The sequence below is a fragment of the Meleagris gallopavo genome, chromosome 7 (assembly GCF_000146605.3).
Source record: "Meleagris gallopavo isolate NT-WF06-2002-E0010 breed Aviagen turkey brand Nicholas breeding stock chromosome 7, Turkey_5.1, whole genome shotgun sequence".
Taxonomy (NCBI): Eukaryota; Metazoa; Chordata; class Aves; order Galliformes; family Phasianidae; genus Meleagris; species Meleagris gallopavo.
The window spans coordinates 28,329,741-28,351,539 of record NC_015017.2 but is presented as its reverse complement, the minus strand read 5'-3'; the positions used below and the strand labels follow the sequence as shown (position 1 = coordinate 28,351,539).

The 21,799-nt window shown below is 42.4% G+C and overlaps 1 protein-coding gene across 6 annotated transcripts in view; it reads right to left on the bottom strand.

Annotated features, from left to right (window-relative positions):
• Positions 1-4,385, bottom strand: part of PKP4 (plakophilin 4) — a 46,657-nt gene extending 42,272 nt beyond the window's left edge. For 5 of the 6 annotated variants that reach the window (XM_010713951.3, XM_003207760.4, XM_031554253.1 and 2 more), the window contains exon 1: positions 4,236-4,385. In XM_010713951.3, coding sequence (XP_010712253.2) covers positions 4,236-4,382 — 147 coding nt within the window. In that variant the 5' untranslated portion in view covers positions 4,383-4,385. The remainder of the gene's footprint in view (positions 1-4,235) is intronic. The other variant, XM_010713952.3, reaches the window with a different exon arrangement.
• Between the last annotated feature and the right edge of the window lie 17,414 nt (positions 4,386-21,799).

Sequence of the window (21,799 nt, the reverse complement as noted above, 5' to 3'; positions counted from 1 at the left end):
CTATTTCGTGGTCAGCTTCAACATACAACACAGACCCACACAACTCTCACTGCCTGTGAAGGTATGAATGGTGCTAAAGAAAGGCAACCACATTTTGGACATTTCTAGGACACAGAAGTGCAGAAAAGAAGGGGACACACGCAATTAGGTTCATTTTCACCTTCTTCATGATACAATCCATGTGGAGTCCTGCATGCTCACACCTGCTGTAATTCTGAGATAGATTAAGGAACTGAATAAAATATTGTCCCAACTTGAATACTGTACTTCAGTGACCCAATATTTGAATTTCTCTACCACAGTCTACTGAGGCAACACTAAACTTTTAATTAACTGTATTAGATCAGACTTAAAGTTTTCAATAAAAAGGTTTACTCATGCACACAACCACATTTTCACGCTCTCAGTATCTCAGTAGCTTCCAAAATACAAGATAGAAAAAATAAAATTGGGCAGGGTAAAGAGAATCACAGATTACAGGTTGTGAAATCACACTGCTACAATGATTGGCTGATTACACTTACTCTGTATTCAACAGCAGTAGACCATTAAAGCCCTTAATACTTCTATGCCTGCATTGTTCACTGGCCTGGTAAAACAATTTAGTGCTGCTCTAGCAGAAGAGGGATCAAAATTTAAGCAATTCATACAAAAGTACTCTTAGTCAATGACAGAAAGGAAGAACGCCTCTTGAGGTATTCAGTGACTTCATTTGAGCAGCATTCTCTTTGAAAACCTTGTTACAATGCAGGATATTTTAAACTGCTGCTGAAGCTAAGCACACTGTTTGCCAACTGCTGGTCAGAGGTCAGTTGCTGCCCAGCAGAGGCTGGTAATCCCACAGCCTTACAAGACCTACTCTAATATACCTCATGGGCACTCACAGGTTCAGGCAGGCCCTTCTTCAAAGGGAATTTCTCATCAGAAGAAACAGTGAAGGCTACAGGAAAAGAATCTCAAGAGCCATCTAACTAATACTGCACTTAGCAAAGAAGCAAGAAAAAAAAATTAGAATGTTTCTTAGTATGTGGTTCAATGTAGTTCTAGAAAATGAAACGTTTTTACTGACGTGTTGAAATTAAACACTTCTAGAAAAACACTTCAGAAACCCTAAGAGATTTATGATTACACACCTACAAGCACATCCAGTCATTCTCAGTCTATTATCACCTACTTAAAAAGGAAAAGGTGAAAAGCTGTCCATCTTTAAGTGTCAAAAACAACTAGAACAAGGAAAAGATAATATATATACACAAATACGTATATATACACATGGTTTATCTATCTGCCACCACTGTAACTGCTTCTCCCTTGGCAGAGAAATTAGATGCAGTTTTTTCACATTACTTTTCAAAGCTGAAGCCATGGATAGTTCTTCCTGTGAGACCTCCTCTTCTCTCAGCCCAATCACTGAAAAGGAAAACTATCGCTAAGCAGGAAATTAAATTCTAAACCATCTGGTCACACATTCAATCTTGTGTATTCAGAAGCAATTCATTTTAAATTTAGTAGCACAAAGCTTGCACTTGTAAAATGGCAGCGGTTTCAGTAATCTATAGTTTCATCCGGAGAAGTAGCTGACAGCTAGCTGCCTTTGTATTTCCAAAAAGGAAAGCAAAACCCCTAAACACAAAACAAATAACTGAACAAAAAAGAAAAAAGAAAAAAACCAAACCCTAGTACTGCTATGAAACCAAACGCCCTCAAATCCATACAACTATTAACAGAAGAAACACTACAACCTCACTACACTTAGAAATTCCCTGCATTCAAAGAGGAAATCCACTACCAGAAATGCAGCTTTGTTAAGTCAGTTCCCACCGATTTTCATCCAAGCCGAGAAGCTCCTCCTGGTGAAAGAACGATCCTCCCTGCCCTGCCAGGCTGTAACAGCAGCAGGGGCATCACGTATACTTTGTAGAGATGCGTTTTTGTTTCAAAAAACCAGGCTGTGTCAGAAGAGCACAGACAAAGTTGTAAGCAATCTTGTTTTCTTCACTCTTCTACTGCTCACTTCAATTAATGTTTGGTGACAATGGCTGCTCCCCAGAAATACAGCCAAGAGACTCAGACACCTGCCTGACAACTCTGTCTCAATGAGGGGAGTGCTCAAAGCTCAGGCTGCGGTTTGATAACAAGGCTGCTTTAAGCTGATTTGCACTCATATAAAAAAGAAACAAATGGAGAATTCATTTGAAATGGCTTGTCAGGTTAATGGGCTCATTAATTACCGTAACTTGTTACACAGTCACATACATGCCACTGTGGCAGACACTGCGTAACAAAGTCACTCAATAAAAGTACCTGCCTATTTCAGAACTATTACTGCAGTAATTTTAAAAGTTTGGTTACATTAAGATTTGGTTCAGTTTAATGAATAAAGTTATTTTTTTTTTCCTGAACTGTGGTTCCAGTCTAGTAAATGTTTCTGAAGCAATGAATTTAAGGTGTGGCAGCTCTATTGTACAAATACCAGATCCACTGCAAATAAAGAGAGATTCCTGACTAAAAGGAAGTTGAGCCATAGTAAACATCACACTAGCTTCTTTTCAAGCTTAATAAAGTAAATAACTGCACTGGAAAATATTCTGTTCTGGGCTTTCTGCCATACAGGAAGGGTGTTGAACATGTCAGTGTCTGTCTGTAATTAATATCAACAGAAAAAAATACCAAAAGTTGCAGTTTGGTTCTTACTGCCTTCACATTATTTCCAAGGGTGAAGCACGACTTTCCTTCCACCCATTCTAACATGCCTATCTGTCTTTACAGAGCTGGACCACAGTTTTGATGTTTGTGTTTCACCAACTACAAAAACACAACTTTAGTTTTGTTTTTTGTTCCTCTTGATCGGAATGAAGTAACTTAATAGTCCATATATTAATGGTCTTTTTTATGAAAATGAGAAGAGGTTTTAATCTCCTTTTTAAAATGAAGAAAAATTCCATGTCAATTTTTTCTCAAAGTGAAAGATTTAAAAAAAAATGTTTTTTGGGTAAGAAAGGATATGTTAGCAACTGCCTTTTTTATATACACTTCTTGTATCAATCCAGTGTAGGGAATGCTGTCATGACGGTATGTTCAGCTTAAACAATATTACATTACAATTGCACAAAAGCACCTCTGGATAGCAATCCCAGCAGTTACTGCCTGGTGATCACTAGGAATTGCAGTGCTGTCATTTACTGCAGTGCAACTCGCCATCTGAGCTACCATTTCAAGCTTTCCTTTGTCCACAACAAAAGAAAATGGACTAACTTCAAATCACCACAAATAAACTTTTGGCTAACGAATTCTAACTGACATTTGTGATAAGCTGACATCACAAGACCAGCAGTGTTTCACATGAGGTGACTCAGGATCACTTTAACCCATTTGACTGCGATTACTCACATCTTGAGAGCCTCGGGCATTAATTTCCTTAACACTGGAAGATCAGTTTCAATACCACTGAGAAATGAACAGGCTGCCTATTTCCATCTCAAGAACTTTTGAAACAAGTATTTAGCCACGAAAATGAAGATCCAAGTTTCATCATCTTGCAGAAAGTTTTCATTTAAAACTGAAGGTTCCACAGGTACCAAATCTGTTTGTATCCAGACCATACAATTTAATTCTTGTTCGGTTTTGTTGGTTTTTTTTTCTTCTTCTTTTTTTTTTAATATTAATGGTGGACAAATAATAACGTATCAAGTGCTTACACTCAGGGTTGAATTTATCAGGGTAGCAATTTATCTTAAAATGTCTAAAACAGACACCAAAACATATTTATTCTGAAATTTATAAGTTACAATTTATGTACTAAACCAAGAGAGATGATGTTTGCCTATTATTCTGACAGTGAAACCCAAACCATTCCTCTATTCCCTCCAACAAAATCTTTAGTTTAGTATGCCTCTTTGTAAAACACTGCACACAAATGTGTACAATGGACAAAAGGGTCTGGATCTCAGTACTGCATCAATTCCACAATGTTGGTGGATTATTTTCCCTACGTTTTTGCTTAAACAATAAACCTGCATCTCAAATCTGATCTGTAACAGTGCACACATTGCAATGGGCGCCAAATACCACAATGATGATTCTCTTTACTGCAGTTAAATGATCCCTTTCAGATTCTAATATCTGACCTATAAAATACACTACACTAATAGCAGGAAATAAATTTCAGAAACAATGTTTCTTTCCAGCAATGTAGGAAAGAGCGGATTTCTGAACTACTAAAACCAAGCACGTACCTGTTCCTTTACAGAAGCTAAAATGGTAGTGGCAGTAGTCTCCGGTTCCATTCCTGGGCTGGTGGAAGTTTCCTGCGCTGTCTGCAGCCCTTCTTCCACCATTGGGGTCTGCTCAGGGGCTGGCATTTTGCCTGCAATAAAAAACATTTTTAAATAGTTTACATTTTTTGCCAGGGAAGTTTAAGTAAATAAAAGTCTTCAGGATTACATACTCTCATTTTTTCTAAAATCTTTTCAAACTTAACCAAAATGGCAGAGAATGTTAATGCATGTTGATATGAGTACTATGCTATTACTGTGCTTCATCTTCACAAACTGAAATCAGAGCGAAGTACAGAACATGAGGGGCAGGCAGACATTACCAGGCAGCACGATGTTTAAAAGTTATTTTAAATAAAATACAACATTGTAACAGTAATTAAATGCAGCAAAATCCAGGAGGTAAAGTGAACGCTGGTATTATGCTTGTATTGATCCCGTCTTCTTGCTGCCTGTGACGTGCCTCTGCTCCCTGCCCACGGCCGACAGCCACAGTGCCACCTCCAGGTGCCCAGGCAGGTTTACCCTGTGCTGAAATGCCCCTGGCTGAGTCTGAAGGTGACTTTCTCTCAACTGGTGCCAAACTTACCCTTGGAGAACACACGCAAAATGCTATCATGCCGTTTGCACCTAGTAAGTTACACATGACACTACATACTACCTGGCCTGCCAAGTATCACAAAGGAGTATCTGCCCACACGTGTCTATTTTTGAAAGAACATTATTATCCATTTCAATCTTTTAATACAAAGGCAGCCACGCCGCAATCTAACCTTAAGCCTGACACACATCTGAAGTGTCAAAGACCCCTGTTTCTAGGAGAAACAGTTCAACAGCATTACAGAAGGCGTAACACAAAGTGCTCTGATGGTTATATAGAAAGGTTTTGAAGAGCCAACGCAACAGATTCTACTTAAGATTCTGAAGAAAAAAAAAGTAAGCTTTTAAGTAAGAGTCAACTCTTTCACTGAGCCATAGTGGCCCAAAGACCTGTGGAACACGTTTGGATTGCCCAGGTCCTACCCGAAATTTTAAATCACTTTCTGCAGCTCTTTTACGACTACAACTCAGCACTTCAGCTTGCTAAATGGATTGTTAAGTTTGCAAGCATGTCATGAAGTAATGAAACTACAGAGTCAAGCTCTTCCTTAATTTAGAAGCATTTGTGAAGAGATCAGAAGGCCGAACCTCAAAAGCCCTCCTGAGTTACAAGTGTGGGACACATCCCAGCGTGTCCTGACCTGAACTGCAACCACGGGGCACCCACTGGGTTCAGGAGGAACACAAAGCACAGGCAGCTAATAAATAAAACCACATAATTTAGGAGATGCAGCACTGCTTTCTCAATTAAACAGCGTTATACATGCCTGTAACTTTAGCTGAGTTAAATATTTAGTGGTCACGCTTTTACATCTTCAGCTCTTTCTGAAGGTTCAACTATAGGTTACCAGAGATAAGATATATCTTAAAACATTAAAATCAGTGAACATTTATTCGACCAAACTAAAGAGATTTCTTGATTTTCTTCCCTTTAAGGCAGAAGGGGGAGAAAAGTGCAGTAATTCTCTACTTCAAAAAGAAAAAAAAAAACAAAGGAAAACAGAAAGAAGAGATGAGCGTGACAAGGTCAAGCTATGACATCCACGGCTTACCAAGTACAGTGTCCACATGAATGCTTAAACTCAGACCAACTAAAAGTCTCTACAAAAATACAACGTAACATGCACTGGTTTTTCTCCTCTATAATTTGTTTGGTCACTTCCCACTGTGACACTGAATTAGATACCCTGCCAACCGTCTGTACTAAACTTCTGTAGCAATGCAGTCAAGGAAACGGACACCTGGACTAGTGGAAGGTACAGACGTTTCCCTGATCAGGAAAAACATACATTGCGATCGTATTAATAAAAATCAGATGAACAGTAAACAAATTAATTACTAATGACGATACCAGGGTTAAACGTACATCTGTCTCAGCGCTAAGAGGTGTCATTAGAGAGATATACCTTACCAGACAGACAGCTGTTTTAACTGCTGCCCTTTCAATTAATGCTTTCCTTGGCAAAGTAATCGACTTTCTAACCTTGATACAAAGACGAGCCATCTGCTGGCTTGGATCCTACACACAGCTGGGTGCACAGCTCACCTCACCCAGCAGAATGCTCACTGCCTGCTGGGGCAGCTGGGCAGCACGGAGCGGCAGGGGCCACGGCCTGCAGAGCACAGCGCCGGCGTGCTGCTGGAGGGAAGGACCTCACCTGAATTCCTAACGCCTGCTCCTAAGCTTGAAGTCCTCCACTTAAAAGTAAAAGAGAGAAGAACAGAAATGGTGGCCGTTAGCTGTCGGCTGGATTTCCCAACTAGAAGCAAGCAAGAAAACAAGTAAAGCCATTCAGTTTGAAGTCTGTAGTCTGAAATACCCTACACTGCTTTTGAAAAATGGCAGCCTTCCCTTCCTCTTTACTATGGAAGCTCCTTAAACGGTTTCATAAAACCATGCAGCAAGATGGGTTGCTGCAAACAAAGTGGAGACAACTGCCTGGACTTGCTGGAGTAAACTGTCTCTGCAGAGGGTGCCTATTGCCTCCACTGTGCACAGTTAGCTTGTTCACCCGATGCACAAAAGCACTGAATCCTGACAAGCTCCTAGACATTCTCCTTGCCTACAAAAGCAGCAGACTCCTTGGCTCCCAGCACACACGGCGGAGCAGATTCATCAGTTCTCTTTAGTAGCTTGCCAGTCCTGGTTTTCCCACTGGACCTCCAAGCATGCAGTTAAGTTCTAAGTTGCCAAAATGGGTATTTCTTTCTCTTGTGTCTGTTCAAATAGTTAAACAGCTGCAAAGCAAATAGGTCTATTGAACTGATCCAACACAAAGCTACGCTTGTTCTCTGTTCTTCCTTCCCCCGCTCTCCCAAGGTGGGAGGAGGAGTTGGGTGGTATGTTTCTGTCCCAGCTGATCTTGCAGCCATATAATCATTGACAAAAGGAAGGACCCAGACGTGATTGAAGAGAAAGAAGAAATATGAGAAATCACTGGACTGAGAGTAGGGACCCACACATCAAATCTTCTTTCTCTCTAGTTTCTGCTCCCCACCTTTCACTGCCCCTCCTGCCATTTTCACAGCAATATCCAACATATTTGTGAGAGCAATCCCTGTCCTTGGGGTGCAGACAGGAGAACCCAGATCTTTCTATTTTCTCTGCAAGAAGTTAAAGTGGTACTTTTCCCCCAAAGCTTCTTCCTTACTTCCTTTCATATTCCTCTTGCCTGGCTTATTCTCATGATTCTCTTGAATTTTCTCCTTGCCTTTGTTCCCTGTTTCTGAGCCTCCTACTGCTGACCTGAAGTCAAAGTACAATAAAAGGGAAAGCAATTCCTGCTGAAGAGGCAATGCAATTCTTATGGACAGCCAACTAGTACAGTCTGACAGTATGTATCACATGGCAGAAACACAAGAAAACAGCAAGCAACATCTTAGCACTAAAAGTCCTCGACAATTTATCCACTTGCATAGATCACAAAAGCAACAAAAAAGTGGATTATATAAAAGATATCTCAGCACTACAAAAAAAAGAAGGGCTTTAAAATTTCCAGGCACAGCAAGAGTCAATATCCTTCCAATATCACACAGAAAGCTAAGCATTCTGCTAAGACATGACCTTTCTATATGGACACTGCTAGTACACAAGTTTTGTGCAAATGGATTTAATTATCCGACGAAAACATGGAAGAAATTGACTTTGGAAATGACAGCATAAATGGTCGAACAGCTGTACAAACTGAGTTCTTCATTAATAAGAGAGACCTCTGTGCAGCTGATACGCGACTTGAGAGATGCGGATCGTTTTACTATCTTATTGCTAAAGTTAGCCTTTTCTTCTTTATCTTTCCAAGATATATTTTCTCCTTCATCCTTCTCTCTCTAAGTCCATTTAAGTTTAAGAGATATCCGGTGCTACATTCTTTTAAAAATGTTTAAAGAGTCACTCCAGCTTTTGGGTGAGTATTTGTTACAGCTCCTAGTAAAAGACAGTCTTTTTTTTGGCCGATGGCAACATACTTCAACTTCATTCTAGTGAGCAGGTAAGATTCTACATCCACAAATATCCAGTTGTAACACGCTCACAACATGAGTGCTTTTACAGCTTTCAAACCAACCACTGAACAGAAGAGATCAGACAGGTACAGCGGACGGCCGTTTTGAATAACGCCTGGTTACGATCGCATCTTTGAGGCCTGAGGCACCATCTGCGGCTTGCCTCAAAAAAGAAGAATTCTTACCATCCAAAGGATGTTTGAGGAGCGCTCCTGTTTCACACAAGCCATTTGGCAAAAAGTACAGTTTCAGTAGTTTAAGCCATCAAGGCTCCTGTGCCTTTAAGATGACACAGACCTCAGATCTGCACCCCTCCTCTGGACCATCCCACATCTGTGCTGCCCTGCGTAGTTGGGGCCAGTGATGTCTAGGACAGCATATTAGAGCACACTGCTCAGAACTGGTTATACAGACTAGCAAAACCAAAGAGCAGATTTATCTGGAGTGATAAAGGCCGGTCTTACCATGGCACAGACTGAGGGGGAGGATGGCTATACAGTGGCACAGACAGATTTGTGCATTTTTTTCCCCAAACACTATCAAATGACAAAGATATTCATCAATTATTAATTTAAAATTCTCAGTTTTGTGTTGGAACATTCTCAGTCCTGGCTATGAAGCTGCTCGGAACAAACGTCACACCACGTGTAACTAAAACACTTCTGGTTCTACCTGGGATACATTTACAAGTTCCTTAAGGCGACCGACGGTTGCTCCTGCTCAAACAACTTCCATAACAACGCCATATGCCCGAGTCCGTGCTATCCAAGAATAACTGCCAAAAATCATGGCTATGGATTAGCAAGAACCTTTAACAAAACAAATTTTTCATCAACTGCTGAGCATTTTACTCTTAATGCTTCCCTGAAACAGAACGGCACAGCAAAACTCAGCGCTGCTAAGAACGCTCCATGTGCAAACTTCTACACACAAGTTAATTTGAAATTTTACACTTAAGCAATTCTTTATTTTCCAAGCCAGAAACTTAAAAACTGCACTCAACCATATCCATGTAGGCATACTCAGATCGAGAAGTTTTGCCATGCATGAAGACCTCTTTTTCTGATGGCACTTCTGGAAAAAGTCAGGTCAATGTTACATTAAATAGCATCAGTAATTTTATCTCTCTGAAACAGACATCCACAAGTACCATACACAGCTCAGTATGCAGCAGTCAGAAAATTCATACGGAAGGAATTTCAGCCTTTTAAGCGGCCTTCCTGGTCTGCTAAGTTAAAGAAGCACACCCAGCTTTGTGCACCACGTTTCAAGTTGAATGGATTGAAAAGTCACAAGAGTCCAATTGAGGCTACGCAAAAATATCTGTGGGTTCTTGGATATAAAACAGAGACTAAGGGAGAAAAGTGATTACGAGCTGAAATACCGAAGCTACTGCATGAAAAGCAAAACAACCAACAAGGATAACATTTAAAAGCCGGTATCAGACAACACCAATGATAATAACTGTGTCAATATCCTCTCAATAGGATACTGAGGAACTCTTTCTCCCTTCCAAATTTGGGCAAACTTCATTTTTATACTTTTCCATAACTACACATAAAACAACATTTCCATACTCATAATTATGATTTAGACATCCCTGACAATTAATGCCAATATATTTAAATAAGCAAATCTATTTACAACCAGAAAGGATACAAACATGATCAGTTAGTTTCTCCACGCTTTAACATGAAGCTCAAAATGAGGGCCTTAAAACACAGCTATCAAAAGCAAATCCCCTCAGTAACATGAGATAGTTGGAGAATTACACAATTCTTAGTCTTAAGATTCAACAACTAATTACTGGTCTAGGGGATTTCCACTTTCAAAACAGAAAAGCACAGCGCAAGCAGGAGCAGGCAAGTCCAGGACAACATCAATATAATAACTCAGGAAATGCACTCATGGATGACAACAGCAGAAAAGAATGCACTTCCAGACTTTGCGAGATTGCTATTTCATATAATGCTTAAGCAGTAATTGCAGTTAGAGGCATACCTTTCCATTTTTAGAATGTCTTACTTTTGCTTTATAAAAATGTCTACAATTTCAGAGAGCTGATATTGAACTGAACTGCAGATACCAAAGCAAGGAACAGCAAGCAGCTGACAGGAGCACTCCAGGCCAAAGCCTGAATACCCTTCAGCAGAAAACTGCACTAAACCAACTCCTACTTTAAAGAGAAATAAACAAGAAACAGATGTACTACAGTGCAATAGGAGTTGAGAATTTTACATGTACCATTTGTACCTGGCAAAAAAGGAAACATTTCACCTATGCCATTTATTAGTTATCTTTTCAATACCATATGCAGCAGAACAAATTACAGACATTAACAGGATCCACCTAATTGCATTTTTTGTTCCCCTTTTTGTACGAGACTGTTTTGAATCCAAAATTTCTCAAATGAAGCATTTCAAAGGCACAGAAGAGGAACGAGAAGGTTTCACCTCTCTTTCCTTTCTCTTTTAATGCTCACCTAATGAGTTCTCTGTTGGTTAAGTTTGCATAGGGCCGGATAGAAAAAGCTGCCAGCAACAGAGCAAACGCTGTCTCAACATGCCCAGCAAAGGAGGGGCACAAACAGGGCTCAAAAGTCTGCAATAGGCTTCTCCTCTTTTACAGGAGTATACATAGTACCTCTTTTTTTTTGCCCAAGGGAAACACAACAAAAAGTGAATGAAAAGTGTATCCATTATGTAGCTGGAATATAACATCTGCATATAAAAGATGTTACTTGAAGAAATAATTAAAAGGTTTCTTGCTCGCAACGGCAAGTACAGTTTGGGACTTGTTTCTCTATAGTAACTGCCAGTTAACTCCAAATAGCTCTCAACACACCTTCTGACAAACATTTTTAGAATTTTTTTTTATATGCTTTAAAAATAGATTTCAGTGAGGCCAGTAATGCAAACTTCAGAACAACATATCCAAATACGGAGCGGTAATCGCAGGCCTCGTCACCACCTCGTCCCGTCTTTGCCCAGTTTTAATACTGATGCTGCTTGCCAACGTCCTCCTGCTAAGGAACAGAAGGGCTCATGCCAACAGTTTTGTTGAACAGTTTTGTTGGACACAGAAAAAAACAGACGTACCTCAACTTCCTGTTTACAGTCACCTTAAGAGATAGCATTTGCTGGAGCTGAACTGACGGGAAAACACATCTGTGGTTTCCTGGGTCATTTTGGTCTCAGCCCAGCGAGGGGCCGCGGGGCCCGGAGCTCCACCAACACCTGGCAGCCGCCCGCTGCAGGACGGTGCTGCTGGTGCAGGCCCTGCGCTGGGGCCCAGTGCTGGAGGAGCTGTGCAAGGCCTCCCTGCAATGCCTGGTGCCACAGCCGCTGCGGGTCAGGCGCAGCACCCTGCGAGGCCATGCTGTGTGCCCAAGGCTGGCCCGTGGCAGCGCAAGGGAGCCAGGCCTCGTCTTGGAGAACAGAGCTTGTGGTTTTCAAAGCCTTCAAAGGCAAGGTTGCCACCAACACCACATCTATTCTCAACAGCAATTAGAAGTATAAATGTTTAAACTAAGGAAAAGCTGGTAGTACTGTTATGTGTCAGAACCGTGGCGCCAGCTTGCGCACGTTGGATAAGTCTTCACAAAAGAAAGATGTCATTCACCAAGACAGCACTATGACCTTCAGGCTTCCCACTGAATTTCAATGATCCGATGACCTAACTTCGGCGATGGCCTATTTGCAACAGATGGAAATACCTGGGGCCATGCCAACTATAACACGCTCAAAGCTAAAATTTCAACAGGAAAGTTCTCCTTAATAAGCTACTGATTCTATGTCTCTACAAAAGATTTTGTCATCATATTTCCAATGTAGTAGTTACAAATTAATGAATAAATCAATCAGCTAATTTTAAGACACAGAGATGAAAGTTGAATTCCAAGGAGAGGAATAGTTGCGTTATCAGCTTTGAACCTTACAGAGATGTCACCTCCCTGGAGACTGCACTGTAACCGGTCGTACAAATGCATTCCTTCTCCTGGGAGAGGACAGATCTTAGAGCACAACCATTAAGCATCTCAGTGAATCTGCAACAGCAGAGAAGAAGGATTCTTGTGGCAACCTCTTTAAAACTTCAGAGTGGAGTCTCTATCAGAAACAAATAGCACTGGCAGCTTTTATTTTTTAAGATCCAGCATCTCTAGATCCATTTGTGTGTGAATAATCAATCATCCTAATGGTGGAGTGCAGGTTTTTCATGCATATGATAATTAAAGAGCAACTAAACCCACAAATAGGTTACTTAATTAACAAATTCAAGCCTGAAAGTTTTAACAGAAAAATCAAGTTGCCTACAGAAATCTTTTCAAATGAAGCTGTAGGGCCGCCCCACGGCCTCCCCTCAGCCTCCTCTGCTCTGGGCTACCACACTGCTACATCCAATTTATTTTTTCTTAAGGCAAAAATGTATCCTAGTATATAAATAAAATAGCATCTACACCATAAAGGAAGTCAAGCTACTTAAATCACATCAGTCAAAACAGCAGAAGGCAGCCGGCTCCTCTGAGATGTGTTTACAGTCAGTATAGTTTTGATTCATTTCCCACTGGAAAATATCAATATCATGGTGATCTGCTTGCCTTCACACTGTGGCAGGACCATTTTAATTATAGCTCTTAAATAAAATATATACAAATAGCTTCACATAATAGCTAGGCCTATTAGCCTACATTCTTACGTTTAGCATCCATCCACAGCATGACAACAATGACAAGTACATCTGGACAGACACAGAACTTTTAGAATCACACATTCAGGTTCCACACATAGTTGAGTACCTTATGCACGGAAAGTTTGCTGACATTTCTGCAGACAGAGGTGCACTCGTGCCATTCACAAACCATCGAGATAGACAGACCAAGTCATACATCTGCTGTTCGTGTCTGACGGCAAACAGCAAGCACGACAAATTTAAACACAAAATCTTCACGGTTGATATCCTACAGGACCCAAACTTGTGACAGTGATATTAGGTAACGAGTTGGAATCATAGAACAGCTTGAGTTGGAAGGGACCCCAAAGTTCCAACCCGCCTGTCACAGGCAGGGCTGCCGAGCGCTGTACCAGGCACTGGATCAGGCTGCCCAGGGCCCCATCCAGCCTGGCCTTGAACACCTCCGGGGACGGGGATCCACAGCTTCTATGAGAAAACCAGAGACGCAAACCAAACTGAAGGTGACACTAACCTGCCTAACTTGAGACCTCACCCCGGACCTCACAAGAGGTGAAATAATCCGTAGAGTTTTTAGTTAAATGGACAAACCAGCTATCTTTCACTAATGACTTTCAGTTGACCTTACAAGCAGCACACTGATACTTCAAGATTAAAGGTGCAAATTGACATTTGAAAATAATTAGTTCAAGCTACTGCAGCTCCCTCTGCTAGTCCTATGATAAGAATTCACATTTTACATTCATCTGGAATAAAAACAGGACCGCATCCTGTCAGTGAACAGCCAGTTAAAATGGCTAAGACCACAGCTATTGTAACCAACCCAAAATAAGCAATACAAGAGGAACACACAGCTGTAGCTCCCACAAAAACTGGTAGCTTATGAATGCCCATTAACAAAGTGGATGTGCACACATAAATCACCATTCTATTTGAAGATAAAGTACAAATCTACACAAGTTCTACACTGTGAAATGTTTAGCATCCACACATTCTTTGGTCTAGATGAAATGAACTCGATGCTGGCCAGGTGAGATGCACAGCCATCAAATCTCCTAATACACGCTCCTAGGTAAAACAAGGAAATAAACTTAGCCATTAATGCTGCATCATACAGCGTTCTGAAGTCCCCTTCCACAGTAATGGAAGGAATATACTATGCCTGCAAGGAAAAGTAGAGTAGAAAGCTGATGTGCACTTAAAACCACAGAGCAGTTTCTATTTGAATACCATTTAAGATGCAACTCTTACAAATGTAACACATTACATTGTGAGACCCCACCACACCAAACTGCTTCATATTCACACACACACACACAATCAATGAAACAACACTAATGGGGAGTCTGAACTCTGGACCTCATTAGCCTGTTCAGCAAGGTCCTTTTCAAAGGAAAAGGCAAACGGAGTCACCAGTACTAATGAGAATACATCTGCTTACCCCAGGCACTGCACAAGAGATTATTCAATGCATTAAAATAAGAAAATGTTACATATTAGGCAATACCAGATCCCCACATATAAGCACTGTCCCATCTTGGATTGTCTTCTTTCAAACAGAGCCTGAAAAAGTCCAAAAATTAAACGCATGATGAGTAAACTCATGTACCCATGGGAACGTAAGAGCTACAAGGGCACCAAGCTAGAGGTGCACCCAGCACAGCAATCCCTGCTGACAACGGCCTGGAGCAGATGCTCAAGGAAAGTGGACAAGTAGCAGCTCTGTAGCCCCAGGTTTATCTCCCAGTCATCAAGTATTAGATTCAGCTTAACTACAGGAACTTCATGGTAAAACAGATAAAAAGTTCTAATTTGCAGGATCTTTCTAAATGTTATGTTAAACAAAGGGAAAATATTTTGAAGGAACACAGAATTCTCAGATTATTTTTTTTAATATTCTGTAACAAATTTCATTTTAAAACCTTTAAATACTACAAATGCCAGAGTCTTGCAGCAAAGGATGCAGAAGAACAGCAGTTATTCATCTCTTGGCTGTAACCAACATTTGACTTTGAAATTAGAGTTTTGAAATAAACTTAAGTGCTTTGAATTTCAATGGACTATATAATTCCATGCAGATCTTGCTGCCTTAGTAAAAAAAAAAAAAAAAAAAAAAAAAAAAAAAACTGTTGATGAGTAAAAAAAAAAAAGATTAGTATGTATGCTGGGGAAGGTTAATGAAATAAAAGTTGTAGTAGATAATCTTCTTTATTTTCTATTCAGTTATTTATTTTTCCATCTTTGCTCTCCTGTTCAGTGCTGCTATAAATTGCCAAAGGTTTTGTAGCTAGTTGTTAATTGCTTAATGACCGTTAGCAGAATGCCATTGCACAAGTCTCACAGTTAACATTTATTCATACTGGGGGGAAAGCACTTGCTAAGTTCAGTTATTAGTATTAGAAGGCCTTTTGGCACCCAAGATAAAAAGCTCTAGCAAGGCTACAGTTCTGTGCAACACGCACCTAATGTCAGCAGGCTACAGACGACCTCTAAGTTAAGAGAAAGCAGCTAAGATGGCCTGGACGAGGTCCTGGGCAAGGAGGGGCACAGCAGAAGTGATGCCTGCTATTTCAGTGCAGCGAGGTGGAAAGCCTCGGTTAGGAACGACCGATGATTAGCTCAAATTGAGGCATGGGAAACTGAAGGACTCGCACATCCAGCGTCAGCGGTTCTTGATTTTGTGAAGACCGACATTGTGTGTAAGTAAAGGAAAGCATTCACCTGCTGGATCACAAGATGAAGCACTTCTGAACTGCTACCACAGTGACAAAATGCAGCTGGAAGAGGGGCTGCCATAAGCTTTCATGCAATGACATTTTTTCTAGAACACTGTCAAACAATCTGAGCAGATGCAGAGCGCCATTCAGAAGGAGCAGAGGACGCGGGGCAGGGCTGCAGAGCGTGCCTCTTCATCTCCACAGCACCCCGTCATCACCTGCATGTCCGAGAAGAATCAGTGCAGAGAGCACCTTCAGAGCTACCGGGAAAAAAGCCCCAGGCACTCATGAAGCAACTGAGCACCGACTGCCCTGAAATGCCCCGCTGGTGACAGTATTTGTTTGTATCGATACATTCTGACACTGAAGTTACACCCAGGTCAACTTGCCTACTAACCCCGTGCCCCTGTCAACCATTCCAACCAGCGAAGACTCGTGCATGGTGCTGTGTGACCGACGAGTGAAGTTCTACTCAGATTATCTTACTGGAACTGTTACAATCTGAACGTGTCAGAATAACCTCAGGAATTATGTGATGCTATGCATAAAGCCTTCTGACCTGTACAAAAATTATCTGGAGTATTACCAGAGTATAATTACCTTTTTCTGTTTTAATTCCAGAAACCAAAACATCAGGAAAACTTCAGAAACTGTCACAGGAACACTTGGAATTTCAAAAACAGCCTTATTGTTCTGCAGAGAACTCAAACAATGTTCTTTTTTTTTTTTAGTATCATCTAGAAAAGAGCTGATTTAATCGGAGCAAAATTTCCCAAGTCTCAAAGTAGGCTGTCACCATGATTTATGTTAAGAAACAATGGCAAAACCCATGGAAACTTACTTTTGTTTCTTTAGTGGGTAATCCAAATAGCATGGGGGAAATGGACACAGCTCACAAGTCTAAGAGCCAACCTGAAATTTCTGGATTTAAGGTTTTTCATCTCACATAAAATACATTCCCAAAAAGTGGATGCCTTGTATCAACCACCCTACATCATTATTTCTAAAACGTACCACTATGTTCATTATGTCAGGGCAAAGCTCGATATGAAGCATATACAGAAGAAACAGATGGAGGCACCTGCAAATGCTGCTCGTATCTCAGAGGGAGGTTACATCAAACAACAGGCCAACAGCTCAGCGTTACCGCCGGGCACAAGCACCCCGCACTACCAAAAGCCCCTTACCTGGGACCTTCTCCTCTGCTTGTTTCATCTAATTCTGTCCCTTGGTTTGTGAACTCTGGCCACATCATGTGGTGTTTATGCTCTATGACAGTACAAACGCAATTTCATTTTACCATATGCTTAAACTTATTTCTCAACAACAAAGTCTGGTGGTTTTGTTTCCAAAGAACAACAAAGCAGAAACGTTCTCTCTATGAGCCATCCCCACTTTTATCTTTAGATAGGTACAAGACTTGAGTAGGAATCTACAAAAGACAAATGGTGAATGGTGCCTTGTGTAGGCAATACTTCTGTACACACACCTCCTCCAGTGATTTACTTGTTTGGAAGCCCTCGAAATCAACTGGAATGACATACAATATTTTGTTTTCCTTTTTTTGAAAGATACAAAATATTTTCATTTTTAAGCATATCACAACGAAATGGAATTCAAGGAGCTGTCACTGGTCTTAAATTCTTTCAGAGATTGTTAGGCTTGTTTTATTTTGCATCTTTGTACTCTCACTACCATATATGAAAGACCTTAGTATGCTGTGTTCCACAGGAACAGGCTAACAGAAATGATTACAAGTTTATTAGTTTTCACCATTTAGATTTACCTTTGTGATACACAAAGACACAAATATTCAATTCACGTATTCCATGATAACAAAACCACCAATGCAAGATGATGCAGACCACCTTGCTTAGAAATGAAAAAATTTCCTTTAGGAAGGCTGCAGCCTTTTATTTATTTGTGTGTTTATTTATTTTGCAGGAAAAGAACAGCAACCAACAACAAATGGAAAGTCTCCTGTTCACATCATCTGTCCAGCAGAGATGGCATAAACAAATAGTGTCAATTGAGATACAGATAATTTCTATTTGGACACATATAAAGCAAATGTTTTTGAGCACCTTTTTTATTTTAAGTATAGCATAGTGATAGCCTAAGACTTTTCAGACCACTTACATGCTGTAACAAGGTTGTGTTGAGAATAAGATTTGTTAAGACTGTTTGCACGCAGGCAAACAGAAATCTAACTTTCTTACCCCCCCAACAGCTTCTTCCCTGTTTCGTTATGGCTGAACATCTCCTGAGCAAACAGCAATGCCTGGCACCGTGCAGCACGGCTCCTCCCTTCCCCTGACCTCTGCCACCTCTGACCCTGCTTGGCACAGAACCAAGCAGCCCTACCTTCCTGCCTGCGGCGGCTCTCCCCACTCCTGTCCCTGCAGCTGGCTCCAGCTCAGCGCAGGGTGCTCACCGACCCACCTGAGGCTGTGCAGGCTGCCGTGGTGGATCCTGAGCTGCTGCCAGCTGACAGACACGGGCACTCCAAGTGAGCGCCGCAGAGCAGAGCTCTCCCACCGAGCGCCCCGATGCAAATCACCGCTAAGGGAAGGGAGAGGTGCTCTGAGCTCCTATTTACAAATACGACAAGCAGCAAAGGCTGGCCAATTATACAGCCTACACAGTATCTACCAAGCTTTTGCTTCGCGGATCCAATAGCTACAGGGTAAATTTTACTCACTGCCCATAATTATTAGCCTATGGTTGCATAAACAGTAACTACATTAAAAATCCCCCCATTGAGCTGTGATGCAGACAAGTTTCAGCTCGTACGTCTTCAAAGGACTTACAACAGATTTCTTTCTTCCCTTTAATAACAAATCACAATACTGATCAGAATTAGGTTAGCTATGGTTTTGATTTAAGGTTCACAGAAACTCACTACGTTTCAGTTAAAGGACCCAGGTAACGTCTCATATAAAGAACAGATCCCACTGATGGGAGAGGAGAAGAAGGGTTAACTTCAGTTCTTCTTAAAGAATGGATCGATCCCTTTCAAAAATAATAACTTGTGGTTTTATTCTGTGCACTAAAATAAAGGCATAGTTATACTGGCTGAAAAAGCCAATTAGCACAAGGTTGGTTGGTCTTCGTTTTCCTGTGCTATGCAAAATAATGAACAAGGGGTGGGAGGAAAGATCCATGAGAGATGACCATGGAGACATTTTGGAGAAAGAAGATTATTTAGCTATTTTTTCCTTCTGTAACTACAGAAGGTGATAGAAGTAGTTTCTTTAGCTCTTCTGTTTGGAGGGAAGAAAACAATAATAGGGGAAAAGACGCATGCATATCACAAGTATCTGAACTTAAGAAAAAACAAAAACAACACAAAATTGTTTCAAAGCCATCTTGTTTAAAAACACTAAGAGTGGATTTTCCCTAACGTGCTCCTGCCTTCCTTTGCCTGTAAGAGTGGGAAGCGACGAGGCCCGGGAAGGTAAAGGCGGCAGAGAGCTGCCCTCGGCTTGCTCCAACCACGGCTCCCGGCAGCTGCAGCAAACCAGCCCGACTGGTTGGAGCCGCGGCCCTTCGGCAAGAGCTGACTCAGAGCGGAGCTGCACCTCACCTGCCCCAGCCCGGGCGCACGGTGCGCGCCGTGCTCCAGGCACAGCCGAAGGGCTGCCTGTTGCCACCTCAAGCCTCTCCTTTCCGTGATAGTTTCGGGGCCTTCGTTATTCAAAATGAAACAAACAAGCAAAACAACAACAAAAACATCACGTCAGTTGACTGAAAATGAAGTGGTACTTCCCTCTTCCTGAATAGCACGTGGCTCCCCTTCCTTGGGGGAAGGAGTGAGCTGCTAAGGGCGAAGACGAAGAGCCAGCCAGCCGGAGAGGAGTTGAGGCCTGGAGGCCAAAGCTGGCCGCAGCTGACACGAGGCCGTGCTTTGCTTCTGCTCACAGCACAGCCCTGGAAGGTGACCGGGGGCAGCTCCTGGCTGCCCTCATCGCCCCCCGCTCCTTCTGTGAGCTTCACCCAAAAGAGAACAGGCGGGCGCTCTGCGGCACAGCAGGGCACTGGAGGTCGTTCCATGCACCTCAGCGCCAACAAGGCTGCTAGCAGCAGAAACCAACCCGCAGCCCTCTGTGCTGCGCCCCAGCCGCTCCCTGCCAGCAGCACTCGGGGCACGGCAGAGCAGCAGAGCAGTGCCACGAGCCGTGCCCACACCGTGTCACACCCAGCTCCCCATCCCCGCACACGCAGCCGTGCTCGCTCAGCTCCACACTGCCAGTAAGCCTCAAAGCAGTTCCCATTTCTCTTGGAGCGACAGCTCACATCCAATCCATAGGGAGTTGCTATCTTATTTTCAGTGCGGGTCAGGGGAAGGCAGGAATTAAAGAAAAAAGAAAAAAAATCAGAAACTAAGGCAAACACTCTTGAAAATTCCAGAAGTTGGAGCCACTGCAGCAGGAGTTAATCACAGAGATGCACAGTGCTTTTTATACATGGCAACAAAGCCCTTTTTCTGCAGTAACTCTTACAAGATGTTTCCCATCAAACGTTGCTGTTCCTGCTGCTGCTCCCAGCTCACCTTTCCAGCTGTCCTTCACCCCAAGGCACAGCCAGGGCTGCCCTCGGGTTCAGAGCAGCACCCGGCACAGCAGGTGACACCGGGCCTCATCGCCCCAGGGCTGCTCTGCTCCAGGGGCCCTGGGAGGAATCCGAGTGAGAGAAGCTTCTGGTACACACAGGTGCTAGCCTGGACACTGACTTGACTGAAAATACTAAGAACACAAACGGGAGACGAGAGCGGTGCAAAACACAGCTGACATCGCCAGGACCTCTCCTCAAGCACCAAGAGCTACGCCTGCTTTTCAGGAGACTTTTCTAAATGGCATCACAGTGATATCACTATATTCCAGTAACAAACCCAACCGTTGTTCATGCTTGTAACAACAGCCTCTTCCTGCTCACCCTGGAACAAGTGCTTTCTTGCACCCAATAAAGAAACAACCGGAGAAACAGTTGCAGAAATTGCGCATTTTCAGCACAACTGAAAAAAAACAAATGAATAAAGCCGAACAAAATCAAGGCAATACTCACAAAGCCATTCAAAGTTGCTGAAGTTACTGTAGCCATCCAACCTCTATGCGTATATTTTTAAACAACTTAAAGTAAAGCAGAGATGCAGAGAATGCTTATTTATGCTTCCCATCAGTGGGAACACAGAGCAGCCCCTGCACAACGCCTGCCCATTGCCAGCACTGGCCACTCGACACCACTCACTAATGAAGGCCATTTTCAGAAAGCACACATCAACGTTCAACCTACGAGATAACTCAAAACACACTGTACTGATGTCCTGCTGGTAAATGAAGCTGCTAGGAGCAAAATAACACATCAGACCACTCTCCTTGTTAACGCTGCCTTACTGAACTCGCTCATCTATTATAACAGGATCCTGCACAGTATTATTAAAGTACATAATAATAGCAATCAACAACACAGCTTTCGGCTTTTCCTTTCCATGCTATCGTACGTACACACACATGCCCTAAGAAGAATTGAGAGGAGTTGGTTAGACTGGATGATCTTGTAGGTCTTTTCCAACCTTGGTGTTTCTGTGATTCTGAGTGCTGCCTGCTTACAGGGGAATAGAGCAGGACTTCCATTACCGATCCCACTGCTTGCCTACGACATCTCACAAGAGAGAAGGAAAAAAGACATTCGGGTCAGAGAAGGCCCACGCTTAACCGGGACCCACGGACAGCCGCCCCCCGAGCAGCAGGACGGACCCCGGCCGGCAGCAGAACGGCAGCAGACTAAGGGGAAACCGTAACTATAGCCGCGTTCTCTTGACCTCTAAAGTGCAAATCACCCCTAAAAAGAAAAAAAACACAACAACACAGAGGGAGAACGCCGAAACGTCACGGAAGCATGCAGCGCTACCGCAGAGCCGACCACACCTTTCGGCCAGCCCTCCATCCCGGCGCAAAGGTCCGCGCGCGGCGCCGCGCTCAGATGGCGCCCAACGCCCGCACGTGCCCGCGGCGCTCC